Source organism: Solea senegalensis, linkage group LG8, assembly GCF_019176455.1.
Source record: "Solea senegalensis isolate Sse05_10M linkage group LG8, IFAPA_SoseM_1, whole genome shotgun sequence".
NCBI lineage: Eukaryota > Metazoa > Chordata > Actinopteri > Pleuronectiformes > Soleidae > Solea > Solea senegalensis.
The window spans coordinates 5,303,398-5,324,610 of NC_058028.1; the positions used below are offsets into that span (position 1 = coordinate 5,303,398).

Here is a 21,213-nt window from a genome sequence, read left to right on the forward strand (position 1 = left end):
GATTGGTTTTGTTATTATTTGTGAGACTGTAAATGTTGACATAAGCCTTTCTGTGACCCACTTTTAGATATTTTAACTCAGTGTAAAAACTATTGTGACCCAAATCACAATATACATCATGACAGAGGTCAATTTATGCATAATGTAGTGATTAATGTACAGGCGTAGCTGTATCATGTTTAGTTGGTAAATTAATAATTTCCAAGAGATGTTTTAATAAATTAATTACAACAGATGTTATGCTCGTTAATTAAAAAATGAAAGATTAACTTAAATTAAATTAATTTACACCATAATGCTCAACTCAAAGTGGCTTCAATTGTTGAATCAGCACTTTTTAAGGAAACTGAAATCATGAAGTGATTGGAAAAACAATAAAGAAGGAGTTCATACAATTGCTCTCTTTTTTAATCAATTAAATGTATTTTAAGGCACAGGTCAATTTGTCAATGCGGAGAGTACATAAAACACGCAATGTTAGACCAGGAGAGGGCGCCAGAGTCCCGTGTTTACATTCAGCGTCACAGCCGCGGAACCTTTGCTCAGTGGGTCGAACGTTTGATGGTGGCGCACCAAACATGGCCGTGTTCGGGAGGGGAGTAACCTACCTCCGTCTCCTCAGGTAAAAATGTCACATTTCAAACAGATAATGACCGTAATTTAAAACACTAAACACGCTAAAAGAACAGTGTTAATGAAATGAAACTCTGTTGTTGTTTTAAATGTGAGAAAAGCACAGTGTTTTTGTTTGCTAACAGCGCTAACGACGTAGCTGTGTCGCTGACACGGTTGTGTTTTTGTAGTTTATAAAGTCATATACAGAAGAATGACTCAACAATAACGAGTAAATTACATCGCTGTTAAATAAATATACAAAGAAAATATTTAAGATTGTTGTAACACAACTTTAATGTTGTTAACAGTGTGATTTCCTCAGTTAAATGCCAATAAAAGGCTGTTTAGGGAATGTAGGGAAAGTAGAAGTAAACACTACTTTTGGTACAATGTAATAAAAAAAAATGACATCCATTAACACATGAAGGGTGAAGTGACTTATTTTGTGTGAAAAAAGAGCTATATAAATGTAAATGTAAAGAAATGTTTTCTCATGTTGAGAATTAAGTTCTGCTTGTCACTAAAATGGCCAGTGTTTACTTGGGCTGAACATTGCCTACTGCAATTTTATAATCGCAGGAGGTGCAATATTTCTTAAAGCCATCTTGATCACAATAAGTATGTTTTTCCCCCCACCATTTCAATTTATTATTAACTTTACTTACATTTTACTCAGGAGTTAAATGTAAGATAACTGGATTCTACAGGACATGAATGGTTTAAATTGAAGCTGTTGATTTGTTTTATTCAGGAGTTCTGCTCGTGTCCTGTTCACCTGTAAAAATCCTGCTGTTCACAAACTGGGAAAATGGACAAATGTTCTTTATGCAAGTGTAACATCTTTAACACTGGGAGCTGCACTCTGTGCTATACCATTCAAACAGGTGAGTCTGACACTGACCACACAGATACATGTCAAACATACAACAAATGAAAAGTTATTTACAGCAAAATGTAACATTTAGGGCTGCAATTAATGATTATTTTCATAATCGATGAATCTGTTGATTATTTTCTTGATTGATCAAATACTTGTTTGGTCCGTGTAATGTCAGAAAATGACTAATGATTTATTTTTTTATATTGAGCAAAGAAAGCAGAAAATATTCACATTTAAGACGCTGAAAAGTCAGGATAATTTTAAGTCCAGTTTTGTGTTATAAAACAGTGACACATACACTTTATGGTACATAAGATGTTATTTTGACAGTGTGTTTATGATTTTATTGAAGTAATCACATGGTGTTGCTCTTTCCTAACTCTCTCGTTTCTACTCTTCTCCATGTCTTTATTGCAGGTTGAAAACCTCTCTCATGATGCTCTGATCAAACGAGCAGCCTCTCTGGTCACAGACAGCTCAAGCACTTTCCTCTCACAAACCACTTTGGCTCTCATAGACGCCATCACCGAATATTCTAAAGTAAGACTCTTCACATCCTGTGGTTGTTCTCCAGTGTGAAAAATATTGATTCTTCTGTACAAGCTTGTTTGAACAGTGTTATGATATGGTTTACGTTAGTTGGTCGGGTCTAGAGGTTGACCTCTAATGCCAGTTTTTTCATTTTTTTTTCGGGTTAGGGTAACCCTTCTGTTTTTTAAATGTAAACAGTGTATGGATGTAACAGTTTGTTGTTTGCCAACAGGCTGTGCACACGCTCGTCGCTCTTCAAAGCCGATATCTGGATGCGCTGGGAAAACTGAGTCCGGCAGAGGAGGACTCAATCTGGCAGGTTATCATTAGCCAGCGAGCACAGGTCAGTTAATCCACTGTTAATAATTCCTGTTAATCTATAGACATTCACGTAGTAAATATTAAAGGAGACCATCAGGACTCTGAAAAACCACACAGAGTGGTGTAGAGTTGTGTTTTGAGTCCGTCTCAGGTTTCATAATTCTCTCTGTCCCGACAGGTTAATGAGAGACAAGATGAATGCCGGCGTTTGGAGTCGACGTGGGTCACTGCGGTGAAGCTGTGTGAAACGGCAGCTGAGGCGGCGTACACATCAGGTGTGTAAGAAGGTGACACGAGTGTAGCCAGAGAGATGTGTAACTGATTGGTGCAGATGTTATGGTCGCGGGTTTTCTCAGGACTCTTTTAAACCACAACAAGTGCGAGGCCGTGACTCATCCTCTTAAATCTTCTTTACGCCGAGGTCCGTGCCCGCTTTCTTTTCAGCGTTTGTCTGTTTTACACTTTGGGTCATTTGCCGTCGCTCGACACGTCTTTGTGCGGAGCTAAATGGAGACGACGGACAGCAGCGCTTTCCTAACGACCGCGGCAAAACCTGTGAACCTGAGGCGGCGGCGGTGTTACGACATCTCAACTTTGTTTTTCTGCGTCTGTGTTTCCAGGAGCCGAGCATGCGTCCGTCACCGTGAGGACGAACGTTCATTTGGCTCAGTCGCAGGTGGAGGACGTGCAGAAACTGTCGGCGGACGCAGATAAGAAGTTAGCTGAGAGTAAAGTGATGGAGGTTGAAATGATGGCGCGGCATGCCGCTTCTTTACAGAGTAATGATGACGAGGAAGAAGTGCCTGAAGCTTATCTGAGAGAAGACTAAGAGCTTATCAGACAACAGCAAACACTGTCTTCTTTCACTGTGTGGCCCTTTTTGTCTCTTGTCAGTCACTGTGTCTCAGTCACAGTACAATGTGGAGTGTTCAAGTCAAACTAGAAGAGTCGATAAAACACCAGTTTCAATTAGGCCAAAATACACTTTGCAATAAAATTAAATTTAACACTTTTAGTAGCCTTAATATAGTTTGAAATGGTTTGGTCACATGCAGAGGAAGGATAAAGATTATATTCAGGGTTCCCACAGGTCCTTGAAATCCTTGAAAGTTTGTGAATTTCGTCCTAAATGTGTAATTGAAAGTGCCTGGAAGTTGATATTTATGTAAATTTCTCCCTTTTTTTACGACGCCACCTACTGTTTCATGCGTTGCATTGCTTTAGGCCTACGCAGAACAAACGTGGGGTCATAATTACTAGCGGTGTTGGGGACACTATCTCTCTCTCTCTCTGCTGTCAACATCGGATTCGGTGCAGAACAACAAGCAAATTTCACGTGATGCCTGAAAATGAAAATGAAGAATGAAAATTCCAAGAGCTCTGTCTCACCAAAGAAAATTTACAAAGACTGACTTTGACCAAGATCCCAAGGACAATCACTTGTCTGGAAGCAGAGTGTGCTGCAAATCAATAAAAGTAGACACCATCATGGGCGAAGACAAGCTCTTACAAGTTGCCCTCCCATCTTATTAAGCCTGTCAACCTTGAATTTGAACCTTGTTATCTGGACCTTGAATTTGAGGGAATTAGTCCTGGAAAGTCCTTGAATTTGATGTCTACTAAGGTGTGGGAACCCTGAATATATTGGACAAAGGATGTTGAAGATGGAGCTGCCCGAGGCAGGAGGAAAAGAAGGTGATGTTGTGAAGAAGGACATGAGGACAGTCACTATAGGACACAAGGGAGAGGACAAGATGGAGGCAGATGAGTTGCTGTGGTGCCCCCTAAAGTGAGAAGAATTAGTTTTAATATGTTTAAATAGTTGAAAATATGCCCTGAAATACAGTTACATTGATTGTATTTTGACACTTTAAGGTCCAAAATGTAACATTAACTGTAGGTGAAGAGTAGTGTAGAATGAGCCTTTCATATTTATATTAGGAGCTCGGTCAGTTCTCAAGAGATGGTCATTTTGAGCCACTGTGTTTTTACAGTAGCCCACAATGGACAAACTAATCACCCTTGTATTTAAGCACTTATATAGTTGAAAACTCTTAAAGTCGTATTTAACACTTTAAAGGGCTTAAAATACTCTGCAATACTGCAATAGTATTAAAAGACACTTTAATAGTTGAATACACTCTGGAATAGTGTAAAAGTTAAATTTAATTGCAAATTGTATTCAACATTGAATTATTTGAATACACTCTGGAATAGTGATAGATTTAACTTTTTCACTTGTATTTTATTACTTTAATAGGATAATAAGTGTTTAAGTGTTATACTTAAATGTAATACTGTTCCAGGGTATATTTGTATCTTCATTGAAACTGGTGTTAAAATTAATTTTTTTGTGTCACTTTACCGTCACAAAATTTAATTGTAATAGGGAATCACATACAATGGGAACAAGCATTTCCACATTTGGTCATTAACGACTTCTTTGTTTAATGATTATAAACTATGTCATTCATAGATGCTCGTTCTTTTCCTCTTTGCTCTTCTGCGTCAGATTGTTATTGTCATATTCTCAGGATTCATTGTAATAAAGACAAGACACAGCTTTAAAAAAACAACAACTCAAAACTGTTTATTATTGATTTCCACTTGAGGCAGAAAAAGAAAAAAAATGTATTTATTTATGAATATTTTAGTATGTTATGAATAAATGGCTCATGGGTTTATTTCAGTATTGTGTTGCTGTGTTACTGTTACATGTGAATTGTTTTTGCCGAGTATTTGAAGAGGATTTACTTTTATGTTCATCTCAACATTGTTGTTGGAGCCACAGTAACAAATGTGCGCATTTAAATTCCCCTCTTTAAATTCTCACTCACCTGTTCCTCCTGAGAACGTTTTATTTTTCCTATAAAGGGAGTGTTTTCTTCTTCTTCTTCACTTGTTATTTGTTTCACTCGTCGGCTCTGCCTTCAGAGTAAATTACCCGTGTCGTGACTTTCACCTGTGGAGCTTTTAGGTCGTCTCTTACCTTCTCCACTGTCATCACTTCATCGACGGCGTTGTCTCTTTCTACACTGTCACAGAGAAAACAACAAGCCAACCTGTTTCTGGTCAACAGTGGGAAAAAGTAATTTGTTTTTTAAAATGAAAAACTTGAAAGTTTTCTTTCCGACATACTAGATGTAGAATTATTTTCTTAAATATGGTAGAACTCATGAAAACACATGATTTAATATTAAAACACTTAGTTAAATATCTTTACTTAGTAAGCCAACTGTTCGTACTGGGAATAAATATCAGTATCATTGCAGTAATACATTTTCAAATGTATTGCACATAAAATGTGATTTTTGCAATAAACGTCAGATAATTAAAATTTAAAGAATTTCAGTTTTTTAACTTGTTTTTAAACAGAAAATGACACAATTTGGCGACACATTTGTGGAAAGACACACCCTAAAGTGCGTTATATATTACTAACAAAGTTGATATGCAGCGGATCAAACTTAAAACTTTTGGAACGGGGACTAAAAAGGAATCCAGTGACACAATCTTTCATTACCAGCAGATGGCGCTCTAAAACAACTATAGCATACATGTTTACATTCACTTCACTGCGTTGCGTTAGATCACCTTTTTAATTGCAAAGGATAAAACTTAAACTGTTTTCTTTTATGTCTATGGCGTTTATGTGGGCCCCCCTGATGAAAATGTTCTACATCCCCTGACACATTCAAATTTTAACTGTAACTGTAATTTTAACTGTACACCTACATCCCCCATTTAAACCAATACATATACTGTATATACTGTAATTATGCATTATCATTTTGAGCTTCAAACGCTTAATTTAGTTCCATCACATTTACTCTACGAGCGGGATATTAAACACTGGGGATAAATTAGTGTAATTGCACTGTTCAAATATTCATATAACCTTTGTGTTTTGCTGCTAGATGTAATAGTCAGTGTCCAAGTCTCATGTAAATATGCTCTGTAACAGGTATATACACACACACACACTCTCTTATAATAATTGTCCTCAAACTAAAGGTTGGCGTGTACCGCAGAGGGTCATTTCAGAGGGAGCTCATTACGGGGGAAGACCTAGTGTACAGTACGTGGAGCTGCGAGCATCAGCAGTGAGGTGACCTCTTCCCTCTGTAGATGGTCAAGCTTTGGCAGTGGATCAGAACAGGAGTGTGTGGCTGTGGAGGAGGGAGGGAGGTCCTGAGGTGTGTGAGGACCAGCTCACCAATGTGACTGGTGAGGAATGTTGTGTTGAACAAAGGCTGTTTTCACAGACTGTAAAACCAAATGTGCCAGACAGTGTGAGTGGACGATGCACACCCACTGGTCACAGGAGGAGGAGATGGGGGTGGTGGTGGTGGTCACTGCAGACTTTTCTGCCTGCAAGGAAGAAAGGGAATGTATTAGTTGTGCTTATTCAGACAGCAGTCAGTGTTTAAAAAAACCTAAATGAGGTGCCACAATTACAAAGGTCACGGGGCCATAAATGCTCATAAACTATTTAGTGCTACTGAGGGGCTTCGAGCAGCAGTTAACACATAAACGATTTCAACCAAACACGTCAGATTATTAGTGAATTAAAGCTGCAGTACGTAATCTTTGTTGATTTTGTTTTGTTGTTGTTTAGTCTGTTTATTTTTATTATCACTAGCCCTAAAAAGTCACCGCTGTGTTGTCACAGCAGCACATCACCAGCACGATCTGTCTTGTCTCCTCTGCGACCTTTCTGCTTGGCTGTGATGCGTTCATTGATGCTCGTAAAATCCGCTCGCTCACTGGCATGTCCCCACCGTCCATACGCGAAACCTAACCTATAACGGCCCACTTGCAAAAAATCAAATTAAATCAGGCTCAGGCTCATAATTACAGTGAATCGGGCCAGACTCTGACAGATTGTGCACGGGTTCAGATTGGGCTGGTTTGTCTTGGTTCAAATCTAAGATCTAATATGGAAATGGCCTCTGTCAATCAAAAGCTCCAGACGTCGGGTGACTCTGTTTTTACGAACAGCCATGTTGGCAGTGTAAGATGCTGCAGCAATGAACGGAAACGAGTGCTGGATTCAACCTGCAGAACTTGACAGACAGAGTACATCTGATCCTTATAATGCCCCCGGTGTGCTTGTTATGAGTTTAGAAACAGCCGGAGAGGACATTATTCCAGACATGCAGTGTCCTGACATCTTCAACTTCCTGATTAATAACTTCCCTTCATCTTACTCCAGAGAGTCACTGAACGCTTACAAGAGCCTGGAGGGATACAAATCTGGCTTTGTGACAAACATTCACCTCTGGAGTCTACTGGGTAAAATAGTGTCGCATTAGCAGAACATAGCATAATATTAGCATTGGCAAAGGGCGGTATAATGTAAATAACTGGTTTGTTAACATTGCTGTGCAGACTAGGTAAATCTAGTCTGGGTCCATGATTTACCAAGAAATCCTTGAGGGTTCCCGTCCGTCACTCTGGATCTGGATCTGTCGGGATCCGGTTAAGTGTTCTTTCGTTATTCTGCTTTAGCACAACATCTATCGACCATCTTCACGTTTATGATGAAAACAGCCTTTAAAGAGACAGGTAATCTGACATTTTGCCTTGTTCATGTGTTGTCTCGCCTATAGAGTCGTCACGTCTATAGAGATGAATAGCGCCATTTCCTGCCAGAGGGGGGCGTTACCTTGGTTGTGTGACGTCAGCTGACCAGAGCTCTATAGACGCCTCTGAACATCCATTTGTGAAACTTAAACGCGGCGTGAAGCAAATCTCGAATCTTGAGGTTTTAAAACAGGAGTCATTTGATTATGGTTTGACTGTAACGGACATTTGCTAATATAGAAGTTACACAGTACAGCTTTAAATTGAGCTGAACAATGAAAAGTGTTCATATTGAAATCGCAATTTGAAAACCACGCTCGCAAGAGCTGCAATTTCAATGTTCTTTGATTTACCACATTTTGAACACTACCCATTCACAACAGTTGACATGGCGTCAGCCAAATCGCAAAATACCAGTTGCCACTTGGTTTTGATTGAGAGACCCCTAGTGGATAAAATTACACACTGTGCCTTTTAATTGTTTTGTGGAGGAAAAGAGGAAAATTAGACGTGATTTATCATCTCATAAAGACACGAGTCTCTCCTCGTAGCACTGACCCTGCGGGGGAGATTGATCGGTGAAAAGGGCAGCACTTTCACCTGGGGATTTATTGCTCTATGAGGATATAAATAAACCACCAGAGGGTATAAAAGCAGGGGGTATGGTGTCGTGACACATCATGGGTCATGCCTTAATCACACTGAAGCTGAGCGTGTAGCACTGGGAGAGAGCGCTGGTGGTTCCCCGCAGAGTTAAAGCAGGCCGCGGTGATGCCACTCACTGCGGAGTGAAGCTCGACATGAGGGAGCCACATTGAAACCAGCATTTCTGCTTATCTCTCGTGAATAAATATGATGTTCCCCTGAAAGTGCTGAGGGAGCAAGTTTATCACTTCAAGCTACAGTGCACGATAATAACACCGTGCCGCTGCACACGACGTCGGATTACAGAATGTGTAAAAGCTGTAATTATCCCAAAGAGGAGAACAATGCGAGGCGGTATTTCATTACCACTTTGTTTCAGGGCAGAGCAGTTTCAGTCGAAGCTGCACGGAAATGCAGTTTCTCTTTTTTTTTCAGACAGAAATCAGCCAAGTGGTTTAGCTGCGTGTGACTGTTTTGTCCTTCAGCAGACAATCTCCTGGGCTTTATATTAACTTTCACATTCACTTCCTCTTCTCCTCCCTGGAGTTTTAGAGGAGCTTCATGACTTTGGTTACACATTTTCTACTGCACATGTGCCTCAGCAGCCTCCAACAATAATACACTAAAGTCTGTGAGAACTGAAGGAGAAGCCTCTTGAAAGAGAGGTGAAACTTCTTCAGGAAATCTGCAAGTCCACTCACTGATTGAAGTGGATAAATGTGAATCTACACAGATAATATGACAACTTATCACTAAATATTCCAGTTTCTACTCTTAAAAACCCGCTACCTCATCTAATTTGTATTTATTTCATGTCAAAATGGCAAAGTTAGTCTTTTCTACACAGACTGTTGAGTGAGAGTGAGAGTCTTGTTGGTTCAAATTTTGAAAGACAGTGTGAATGCAGTTGTGACCTTTAAAGTGTACAGTATACAGCTGGGCTTGAGGGGGGTCAGTACTATCCTGTACACAGCTTCTCCATTTTACTATTATGAGTATCTATCTATCTATTTGCATATTCTGTTTAGGTTATCTGTCCAATTCATGATTATGGCCCAGAAACAAAATTCATTTTCCAGGCTGCAATTGTTTTCAGACTGAAATCTTAAGCGTAATCTATACAAAATGTGAAACATAAGCCCAGTTGTAAGTTGGACTACATATTTAACTTAATGGGTGTTGTGAATATCACTGACAGACTGTCTTTTGTTATCTTTGATTTACTGAAACATGTAATAATTTAGTGTTTAATGATTTAGTAATACATTCATACACACATGTCATGGATTTTTCCCACTTCACACACTGGTGGACTGAATGAATTGTCCATATTTTTTGACTGAATGTTTAAAGAAATACTTCGTTCCCACTAGTTAAAATACCTTTTTAAACCCATTTAACCACAGTAATGTGTATAATTGGCACATTCAGTGTTAGTAGGAACTTAAGACCCAGGTAAACACACTGATTTCTTCTTTCTCTGCATTATTTTTGCCAAGATGCACCATTTCTAGTACAATGTTAGTCAATTCTTAGCCAGTTAGCATAGCTGTTAGCTTTCATGTTTGTAGTGCTCCTTACTTTTTAAAACTTTGGCCCAGCACTCAATATCAGTTTTTTAATCTATCTAATAATCGAAACTATTTATTTAAAAAGAGACTAAAGTAAAATATGCAAAATATTAGCCACTGTAACATTATCACTGTGTGTGCTTGTGTTGCTAAGTGGTTACTTCCTGTCAAAATAATGTAGGGAAGTTTGGGGGAATTTCATTTTAGTAGTTGTTTGTATAGAATAAATATGTATTAGGGTTTCTGCTCTCAAAAGTGGTAACAGAAATTTGCCACATTTTTGCAAAACACAACAGGACAAAAAAAATTACCTTTTTTATCAGCTTAATTTGAGTTTTAAAATCCAAAAACTCTTCTGAAAATGTGAAAACAAGATTGTGATTCGGATGGTGGTGTACCATTCGAAGAGTTAACTCATGTTCCCTCCAGCAAGAAAACATAAAATTGACCTGTTCTGTCACATCATTGAAAAAATAGTACTGTTACTGTTTGAAAGTCCATTACTAGATTCAGCAGTAGCAGCTTGGTGTTAAATAGTGCCAGTTTACTGTTTACGGGCATGTCTTGGAATGAAAACAGTTTCTCTGCACAGCAACCATTTTGACTTGATTATACAAAAGTGATGTTAATAGGGCTCTGCTCTATTTCATAGGTCCTGAGCTTTAACCGAGCAGAACAGCGTAACACTGGGTTTCAGTGAATATCTGTGTCTCCGTGTTATGGAAAATTTGGCAGCAAATTGGTCGTATTTGTGCATATTTTACATATATTGACTCTAATTTGATTTGTTTTTATTTCACGTCTAAATAATTGCTGTGGAGGAAGGTCCACACAAACAAAAACTTCACTGTGACAACCCCCACTGTAATAGTTAAACAGTTATCCACTTATGTGTTGTTAAACAGTTAGTCTGTAATCTACGTATATTCAGCATTATCCAGGGTCAGATTAATCCTCCAGGGCCCTCATTACTCACCCAATTTCTCCAAATCATTTTGTGGTAACTTGAACCCATATGACAATAGTATATGAAGCAGGATTTAAGACGCGTGTACAAGAACGACCTGGAATCACGATTAAAATAACAATGTAGGTGTCAGTTCAAAGCCCTAATCATTTCAGTTTATCTTGCACTTTGGTGTTTTGAAACTGGATTTCCAAACAAATGTTCAATTAATCAGGTTTCTACAAAACTAATTGCCACGTGGCGAACCGGGAGCGTTATGGTCCCCAGAGATTATTGCGGCCTCAGGGCAGCTGCTCGTTTTACCCAGCTGGTAATCCAACCTTGATCTCTTCCTACGGCAAAAGTCAATGCTTTTAAAATACCTCATGGATGAGGAAGTATAGTATTTAGATTTTCCTGCTTCTTAAATGTGAATATGTTCTACTTGCATTGCTCTATTTGACAATGAAATCATTAAAACTGAAAAATTGTGGTTTGTGGACAAAACAAGACACCTGACCTTTTATGGACCAAACGTATACTTGATTAATCGAGAAAATGATTGACAGATTAATTGAAAACAATTTGTTACTTTCTACCAGAAAAGGACAAAAGACACAGCCACTGAAATAAAACAAATGATAATAGAGAAAGTAATAATGGCAACAATAAGACACAAATGACCACATTTAGTGACACTAAACAGCTACGTCAACTCTCGAAGTGACAAGAAACTGCCACAAAACAACTGTGACCAGACACAACAACCACAAAGAGCTGCAAAACAAACACAAATTGTTACAAATTACTTAAAATGAGATGCCAAATAACAACAGGGAAACAACCACAAAGTGACATAAATGTATTATAAAGAGAGAGAAAAAGAATGAAACAAACAATTGCAAAGAGTCACGAAAACCACAAAATGACCCAGCTAAATTTTTTTCACTGAAAAGAATGGGAAACAAGATTTTAGCCACTTAACAAAAAGCCCACTGAGCAAAAATTGGCAACAATAACTTAAGAATATTTATTTCACTGTTAAATAGTCCTTTCTGGTTTGAAGCACAGCTGTGTCTTGCTAAATGCAGACTATATGAATGCATAGGGACCCCCAAGCCACCAGGGGGCGCAATCAAGCCGTTCAATCCGCTGTTGTGTTAAAAACATTTGGTGTACGTCATCGACGACACTCGTTCTGACTGATTAAATGTGAGTGTGCATGCGTGACACTTTTTACAAGTGACCGTAAAGTTTTATTTGGCATTTATGTCTTTTAATGACACATTTGCAGTCCAGATACATTTGTGACAAACTAATATAGGCAGAAATAATTTTATTTTTTGGCCTGCCATATGCACCGGTCAACCTCTTGTGTGTTGTATTTCCCCAGCTCTTCTTCATGTCAGGCTTTTTCTGTCTGCACCCACAAAACACAACTGACACAAACCACACAGATTACTGGGAATTCTTCTACACAGGTAAATATGTTCCTGGTGATAAACGTTCCTGGAAATGTTGCTATAATTATAGATTTAGATGATCGTGAAACATCCAAAGCGTTAGGAATTGCTTCCTGGTAATTTGGCAAACTCGTGGCCCCCCCCCCAAACAGCATGTTGCTTAGGGCCCCCACAAAGCTAGAAACGGCCCTGGTGTGAAGAAAAAGGAGAAGGAACATGAGATTAAAAAAAATTATAAGGACACAAAGTGTCAGTAGTGAATCCCAGGATAAAAGGTAACTGTGTACTGCACCTTTATGTTAATATGACAGCTTTGATGATGTATGATGGAGAGATCATAGTGTTTCTCACACACACACACTCACTGTGGACTAGAGCACTGCGTGCGTGTCTGCGCATGGTATTCGTCACGCAGCAGAGAAGTGGTTCAGTCCACGCGGAGCCGTCGCTATGGAGTGAAGCAGCCGCAGAGGCAGATCCTGAGAGAAGAAGCCACAGCCACGGAGAGAAAGAAAGAGAAAGAGAAGAAGACAGATTCATCCACGGAATTAGAGAGACAGAGAGAGGGGGAACCATGGAGAGAACTCAGCCACGACACGGACTGAGACTTTTCACATCACTCCTCATCTTTTGCGGACTTACACGTGAGTTTTACGGCTTCTTTTGCTTTCTCGCTGTGACATTTCAGGAGCATCAGGGAGAGAAGTTAGCAGCAGAGGAGCTGCAGTGTTCGCCGTCACAGTCATCGATTCAAACGATACCGAGGCTCACAAAAATCTGCCTGTTAGCTTTATTTTAGCTAACGGTTCCTGTGTATGTGTGTGTGGAGCAGAGTTGTTCCTAACATTACGTCGCTTGGAAAGAAGCTGCTCCTGGCGTTTGCTAACTTACTAACTTACCAACTATCTAAACTAACCCTTCTGCGTTTGAACAATAGTTCATGTGAACTCACACCAGCGTTAATCAAAGTCACATTCAGAGTCGTCACTGGGACCACGACGCAACTTTTTGCAGTGTTTCTGGTTGTAATTGTGCGCAAATTCTGTAGCTAGTGTTATTTTTTTGAATAGAACTAAAATGTGTCACATCATGACTTGGCTAACAGGACTGAAGGAGTGTGTGTGTGTGTGTGTGTGGGAGAAACACCGGCTCTGAGGTTGGGAATCGGTATAGGTTTCATGATACGATATTTTCTCGATAATCCGATATTATTGTAATATTTAAAATATAAGTTGCATGTCTATCACATTATTTCCTGTTCTATTACCTTATTTATAACTGCAAGCTCTCACTTTAATGTTCAGTATAATAAATGCAGTGAACTTAACAGTATTTTTGTTCCAAATTGTCAGTCATCAGTTGATTTTTACTGCAACTAATGATTATTTTGATAATCAATATAATAACCAACGAATACATCGATTATTATTAGATTTTATTTGTTCCATAAAATGTTGAAAAATGTTGCGTCAGTGATTCCCAAACCTGAAATAACGATGTCTTGTTTTGTCCACAAATTTTCTGTTATAATGATTGCTTAGTCCAATGGAGCAATGAAACCAGAAGATACTCACATTTAAGAAGCTGAAAAAGCTGAAAGAAAAAAAACTCTAAAACTGAATAATTGATTATCAAAATAGTTGATGATTAATTTAATAATTGGTTAATGAAATAATCGTTGCAGCCCCAACATTTATTAATTTCCACTCAAAGGATAAACCGCTTTATTTTTTATTTGCACTTTTGATTTTTGCTTAACTGAAACTTAAATGGAAACAAAAAGACACAAAAATAAAGGAGCTAAAGGGTAAACGAGTGAAGTGGAAACAGATTGAGCGAAATAAAAGATGCTATTAATAAATCGTGTGGTATATTTGAGAATCGATTATTTGATTTTGTTTTAATGATTAATAAATACATCAATCAAAGTGAATGATTTCGGTTTGTGGACAAAACGAGATGTTCAAAAACAAATTCCAGACATTTTTGTGGACCAAACGACTTATCGACTAATCAAGAAGGTCATCAGCAGATTATGAAAATATGAAAATAATTGATGGGCAGTCGCAAAGTGAAATGTTGCTTTAGCTGATTAGGACTGGTCAGGAAACTACAACATTCTTCATTACTGCAACAATAGATGGGAAGCAGCAATCAAACACAACCATGTAACAGTTCCTGGCACTCTTCCTTACGTAAGCAAGTTGCACTTTCTTTTTCACCTTGTGATAGTCTCCATGGTCCCATGTTAGTTGTGATTCGGTGGCAGTAATTATTCAGGGGACAATATGAAAATTTCATGACCAAAATAATCGTAGCACTTTGTCTCTCTTCGCGCCTCCATCCATGTTCTCTCTTCTTTTACCACTAACACCAGTGTCTGGCATTTTTGCAATACTAAATATAGTGTGCGGAGCGCAAAGGATGATGGGTATTCGCATGATGATGGGACTCTCTAGTTCTCATTTCCCTCCATTCAGCTCCACTGTGGCTGAAACAAAACCACAATTTTGCTTGTAAAGACCTATTGTGGACCTGAAACAGAATGAAAACCATTCTGTTTCAGGTCCACAATTTCTTAGTCAAATTCTTAGTCGGTACTTTTTAAAAGGAAACTCAAAAAAATTCCAATGTATCACATCATGACTTAGCTTACATTACTGTGTGTGTGTGTGTATGTGAAGGGGGGGGTACCATCTGACTTCTCTTCCACTCAAATGACCAGAAAGTCATTGAGAGGCAGCAGTTGTTAGAGGTGTCCCAAAATAGAAATGAAATGAAATATTATGGGTGTCACTCATTGAGAGCAAAGAGGAGCTCCTTTGTAAAAGTTTGCCAAGTGGTTGGACACAGATGTGGTGGGATAAACGTTATGCGATACAGGAGGAGGAGGAGAGGCAGTGCAGACTCCTCCGCTGTGGGCGTGAGAGGTGGCAGGGGAAATGAAGACATATTTTAAGGGAGGCACTGCAGTCGTACAGTCTCTAGAAGTATTGACCTGCAGTTGGGCTGCATGCCAACCAGAGCACCCTCCAGTCTCACACTGTCCCGAGTCGTGAGGCTGGAGGAGGGCTCGTCTTTATCCCAGTCCTGAGCTGGGATTACAACACATGTCCTGCAAAGACAAAGAGGGGGACAAACACAGATGGATGCCTAAGTAAATACTGCCCAGGAATGCACCATTTGTTTTTTTTCTCCCCCTGAATGCAGGGGCAATAAAAGCTCTGCAAGAAAAGCATATTTAATGTAATCCTGCATGGCTAATTGTAATATGTGACAGGCTCCCAATACAGCTGTCATCGCACATTATCCTTTGTGAAGGGCTCCAAAAAAAGGATTATTTTTATGCAGATTCTCTGAATTTATCACTTAATGCCTTTTCTAAGAATCCCCCCAAATCTATCAAAATCTATCAAAATATTTACTCCTCCTTTCTTCCTGAGCAAAGTATTCAGCCAGCAGGCCAAATAACATAGACATGCACATGTTATTGGGAAGCAAAGTCAGTAAAGGAAAATGGTTCCAAAGGATGATGTGATTTGCAGATTATTGTACTGTTGATTAGGGCTGCAACTAATTATTATTTTCTTAATTGATTCGTCTGTCGATTAGTTTCTCTATTAATTAAGTTGTTGTTAAGTCCATAAAATGTTGATCATTGTCTCCCAAACCTTGAAACGATGATGGTGATGTGTGTCTGTCTGTCCATACACTGACTTTTGTGAAAAAAAAGTTTTATTGATTCCTTTGTTATATGGAGCAAATAAACCAGATTATCTTCGATTATTGATTACTTAATCGATACAGCCCTATGTTTAATTTCTGAAATCTGACTTTATATTCAAATATTCACCTTTTTAACTTGATAGAACATTAAATAATGTTTGATAAACCCCAGTAAAAGCATTTTAAGGACCAGAGTTCACGCATGACACTTTTTACAAGTGACCATAAAGTTTTCCTAGCTATTTATGTATTTTAATGACAAATTTGCAGTCCCGATACATTTGTGACAATCTAGTATAGGCAGAAATAAATGTATTTTTTGGCTTGGAATATGCACCAGTCAAGCTCTTGTGTGTTGTATCTCCACAGCTGCCACTAGTGTCATCTCCTTCTCTCTCTCACACACAGACACACACACACACACTTGGACCTCATTCTCTTACAGAGTCGTCTTCTTCATACCATACTTTTTCTGTCTGCACCCACAAAACACTGGTTCATAAATCAACACAGGCAACTGATAAACAACACTCAACACTGCTGCAAACTAAGCTGGTTATCCTTCCAAACATGTGCCGCTCACTGCTAAATGTGTGCAGGTTTTCAGTCCAAATCGACACCTTGACACTGAAATTATCTCAGTGTTTGTGTTGTTGTTGTTGTCGTGTTTGGAACAGAGACGTGCAGGTTAATGTGGCTGCATATCATATGGCTGGAGCCCATGTGGCTGAGGCATATCGTAGTGTGTGCAGGAGCACTTCACGTGACACAAAGCGTGTTGATGTCAGTAGTTTCCTTGACTGTGTCATTATCAGTATCCCTGTAGTGTTGACGGTGTTGTGAGGAGGGGATTCGTTCGAGGCGTGGCCACAGACTGTGAGGTCTGTAATTGAAGACCGTAGTTTTGTGGTTTCTTCTCTTGGAGCCGCATGATTCACAATCTAAATAAATAATGTAGTAATGGAGCCACCGAAATTACAGACTCAAAACAGAAATAGAGTTGAAAAAAAAGCAGTTCACTGACTGAGCAGATTTTTTTCTTTTGCCTGTTAATGTGCTTCATTGGTTAATAAATGACAGTTACATGCGGCCAAGAAAGTTTGTCTGTCGCTGAAAATGTCGTTAAAACGGCGACGCCTCTGTCACCATATGGCAAAGGGTCAGGTCAGGTCGCGTCATCGTTTTTGGGACCTTCTGTCTGGGGATGGTGATTGGATAAGTTGATGCTAAATGGAAATTCAGGTTATAATTATATCGACAAAGTTACAAGCCAACCCATTATGTTTTATCAGCTACGAAATCTGCAGTTGTAGTAAAAATTTACTTGATTAGCTTAATGTTTTTACCATTTCCTCTGTCCCTTTTTTTTCCAAATGATTGGTTTTGCTTTAATGTGACTAAGTTAAGAAGACAGACTTGTGATATACTAACTAAAGAGATATTCACAGATGCCACTTTCAATGTTGGCAGCTGTTAATGATTCACACCAGTCGTGTGCTGTTGTGAGAAGTAAGATTTCAGCGTTTGGATGAACATCTGTGGGTCACAGCTGCTGCATCCATCTGAACAGCTCAGTTTATGCTTAATCTCAGCCGTGAAGCAGCAGACCGAAAAATCCTGATCACATTAAATGCATGCAGTGTTAGCTTTTTTTATGAAGGAAGGCCATCAGGAGATGAGTGTGCAGCTTTATTGTGGCACATGGAGGCTGTGTGTGTGGGGTTCAGGGAGCAGGCTGTGGTCACCAGCTTCTGTTGACTCCACCCTTTGCTTCCTCTTCCCCCGACAGATGTGACTGACTGTCAGAGGCTCTGAATGGCAAGTTGCTCCCTGGTGGTCCATTAGCAAATTCAGAGTGGTGACCTTCAGTTTTAGTTTAACCCTGCACTTGTCTGCTACCAGGGTAAACAAAAAGACAACAGTGTGTTTGCTACTGCAGGGAGTGATGATTACGTTAAGCCAACTGCTTTAAAAGCATTCAGCATTACCCTGAAATACCCTGACTAAAGATACTGTTGGTGGTTTCCATCCACCTGTTTTAAAATAATGTGTATAAAAACTAAAGTGACACCAAACTATTTGACACTTTTGAAGAGACAAAAATAGCAGCAGAGGAAAACATCAGGACTGTGTGAATTCATGAGAAGTACTTAGCATTAATATGTAACATGAACATAAATTCCATTGCCATAATGTGCCAGTTGTTTACTTGGTCTTTAAGTCACAATTTCAAATTAGGCATTTATACCATGTGGCTGAAATGGTATCAATATCTTAATCTGGAGAATATTCCGAAACTGATATCAGTGCAATACATTATTTATTCATCTTATAAGATTACTGATGCTTACCAAATGGAATTACTAAAGCTAATTGAGCTACCACCTAGCCATTGCTGCCATTATCAGTGCAACAATTGCTCTGCTTCCAAAGGATTGTATGGATTTTAGGTTATTATTTTTCCGATGTCTGATCCAGTGATTTTTTACCTGTATCGCCTCATCCCTGCTACCAAAAACACTGTAGATGTTCAAATTGTTTAATATAATTTGACATACATAGATGGTAAAAGTGTTGAGTGCTTCTTCAGTCTGAAGCGATGGTCACCAGGTCTGCTGCATAATTTGCAAATTACAGTTATTTGGTCCATGCAAGACTTTTCACACCAAATCTACATCCACGTGACCAATGTAATTCCTTATTTAGGTACTGCATAAGCTCCTTATTTTTTCATTGCAGGTCAGAGTCCTTCTCATGTTTGGAACTACCATGTTCCCTCTGCTTTACGTACCTTTTAGTTGGATTCATTTCCTTCTCTTTCAGTAACAAAAAGCTAAAAACTATAGAGCCCAACTGAGAGATGCAACCTTTTAAAACAATTAAATGGTATTAGTGACTATAACTGCTGTTGGGTTGAGTGGGTCTGGGGCAAAGTGCCACTGAGAGGGTCGGAAAGTCGGAGAGCATAAAGAGACGTACTATTATTTTGTTGAAGTTTCCATGGGCACAAATATAGAATCGTGCCAGTCTCAACCTTTAACCCAACCGTCTGGTTTCTTCAGCCAATTACAGTGCTTTTGGTAGCCTGAGATTGTATGTCCACTTCCTCTTCAGACTAACACAGGGAGTTACCTATCATTAGGAAAGCAGTACACGGGTAATTAGCTTTTCGAAATCCTGAGGATAAGGGGAAAATGCAGAAAAATACATAGAAAATGTTAATATTAGCGGTGCTATTTTCACCTTGTATTAACTAAAATGCCTTGTCTACTGAATGAATCTCGCACAGACACAAATTGCCTGCTTCAATCACTGAGTCATAGGAAACTGCTCTGTATAAATGGCTTCCAGATATTTCCATGGTTAATTACCTACTGTGAATGAACAGAGAGAAACATTTTTAACCGTTTTTTGCCTGCTGTTTTTAGAGTTGGGGGGTTTTTCCCCCTAAAAGAGCAGATCTCTGTGTGTGACTGAGATTGGGGTCAGACTTGGATACACTGCGGCTTCACAGTCCATATTAAAGACGTGTATACATGCAGGATGTTGCACAGTCAGCACTTGAATCCCCCAGGAGAGGAGTGCTGGGGTTATGGGAAACAGGTGTGGCTGCTTTTTCACCGCTCACTCCTATTTGTTGTGGTCATTCAGCTGTTGGGTGGTTATGGTGTTTGGGATGAGCACACAGTCAGATGTATGCACTGTCACACCCCCCTACCACCCAGGTGGGAGATTATTAACACCCACGAGTCAAATACTGGCCGTGCTGACTGTAAACTATCTGTAGAGTAAACTATCTGTAGTGTTGTCATTTGGTAGTGCGCAAAGATTCGTGACGTACAAATATACTGTAGCAGATGAAAAGGATTTCTTGTTTTTCTAGCAGCATTTCTTAGATCCGTTGTCTTCCCTCTGTAAAGTCTGTGTTACCACCCACATACATCCCGGTTGTAAGCACTCTATCACAATGTTTATTTAGTGTCCAAACCTCTGATATGAAGGGAAGGGCATTTCAAACAATAATACTACTCAACCATTATTCAAATACCACCCACCTCTGCACACACAAAAGAGAGAGAAAGAGACTGACCCATTCAGACTTGGGCTACATTCATGCTGCCCTGTTCTCATTTGGAAACAGCATTCTGCATAGAAGTCATCTGCATACTTCATACTTGCACATCAAAGGATATATCCCATGACCAGTCAGGTACACTGGGGTTTCCTGGTGTAGACAGGAAGCTGGCTATCTCCCCTGCATCAGTTTGCTTAGTTTCAGAAAGAACAACTTTCCTTAACAACAATGGTGAAAAGTAAGAGCAGGGATTTTTTGTTATGAGACCAAAAAGGAGAAGTGTTAATGGAGCTTTTTGCTCACACCTTGCTGCCCCGGGTATTCTAATGAAAATGGAGCCAGCAGTTTGACATTTCCTTTTTTTTTTGGGCCCAAAACACCAGATTAGTGTGGGGCCGAATGTGTATCTGGAGCAGAATTCATGTGTATTTAAGTCAAAATGGTGTTGCGCTCCACTGTAATCCTTTTGTATTGTTTTTGAGGCTTTTCCACACGACTTTTGACAGCTGTCGTAGTCGTGGACATTGCATGTTTCTCTTGTTTGTACAGGATCTAATCTCACAGCACCACATGTTGTACTAGCACCTGGTAGTAATGTGTTCTTCCTTTGTAGTTCAATTGGAGTTTCCAAGCAGTGAAATCCACACACCATCCCGATACATATCCCCGAGAGTGGAAATAGACATTTGGCTCAAGATATCGAGAGAATTTCAGTGAGGTCACTCATCCACAGTTCTGGTTCATGTTTAGGACAGTTTAGTCAGGAACACTTGCGTCATAATTAAACCATTTATGCAGCAAATGGAAAGGCAGTTGGACTTGATACCGATGGTTTCGCTCTTGAAATGCTCCAA

The 21,213-nt window shown here is 39.3% G+C and overlaps 2 protein-coding genes across 2 annotated transcripts in view; both read left to right on the top strand.

The window, feature by feature from the left end:
* The first annotated feature begins 542 nt into the window (after window positions 1-542).
* On the top strand, window positions 543-5,036 carry LOC122772939 (diablo homolog, mitochondrial-like). The gene is made up of 6 exons (XM_044031251.1): window positions 543-622; window positions 1,367-1,499; window positions 1,913-2,035; window positions 2,259-2,369; window positions 2,526-2,622; window positions 2,968-5,036. The coding sequence occupies exons 1-6, from the start codon at window positions 579-581 to the stop codon at window positions 3,174-3,176; spliced, it is 717 nt and encodes a 238-aa protein (XP_043887186.1). The 5' UTR covers window positions 543-578; the 3' UTR covers window positions 3,177-5,036.
* A 7,850-nt stretch (window positions 5,037-12,886) lies between these two features.
* Window positions 12,887-21,213, top strand: part of nectin3a (nectin cell adhesion molecule 3a) — a 42,373-nt gene continuing 34,046 nt past the window's right edge. Inside the window, exon 1 of the mRNA XM_044032493.1 lies at window positions 12,887-13,202. Coding sequence (XP_043888428.1) covers window positions 12,956-13,202 — 247 coding nt within the window. The 5' untranslated portion in view covers window positions 12,887-12,955. The remainder of the gene's footprint in view (window positions 13,203-21,213) is intronic.

Bases quoted from the DNA above. Each gene is read 5' to 3' on its own strand.
- LOC122772939 (XM_044031251.1), top strand. From the start codon at position 579: ATGGCCGTGTTCGGGAGGGGAGTAACCTACCTCCGTCTCCTCAG. The intron at 2,370-2,525 runs GTCAGTTAATCC...CTGTCCCGACAG, and splicing joins TCATTAGCCAGCGAGCACAG to GTTAATGAGAGACAAGATGA. The intron at 2,623-2,967 runs GTGTGTAAGAAG...CTGTGTTTCCAG, and splicing joins TGAGGCGGCGTACACATCAG to GAGCCGAGCATGCGTCCGTC.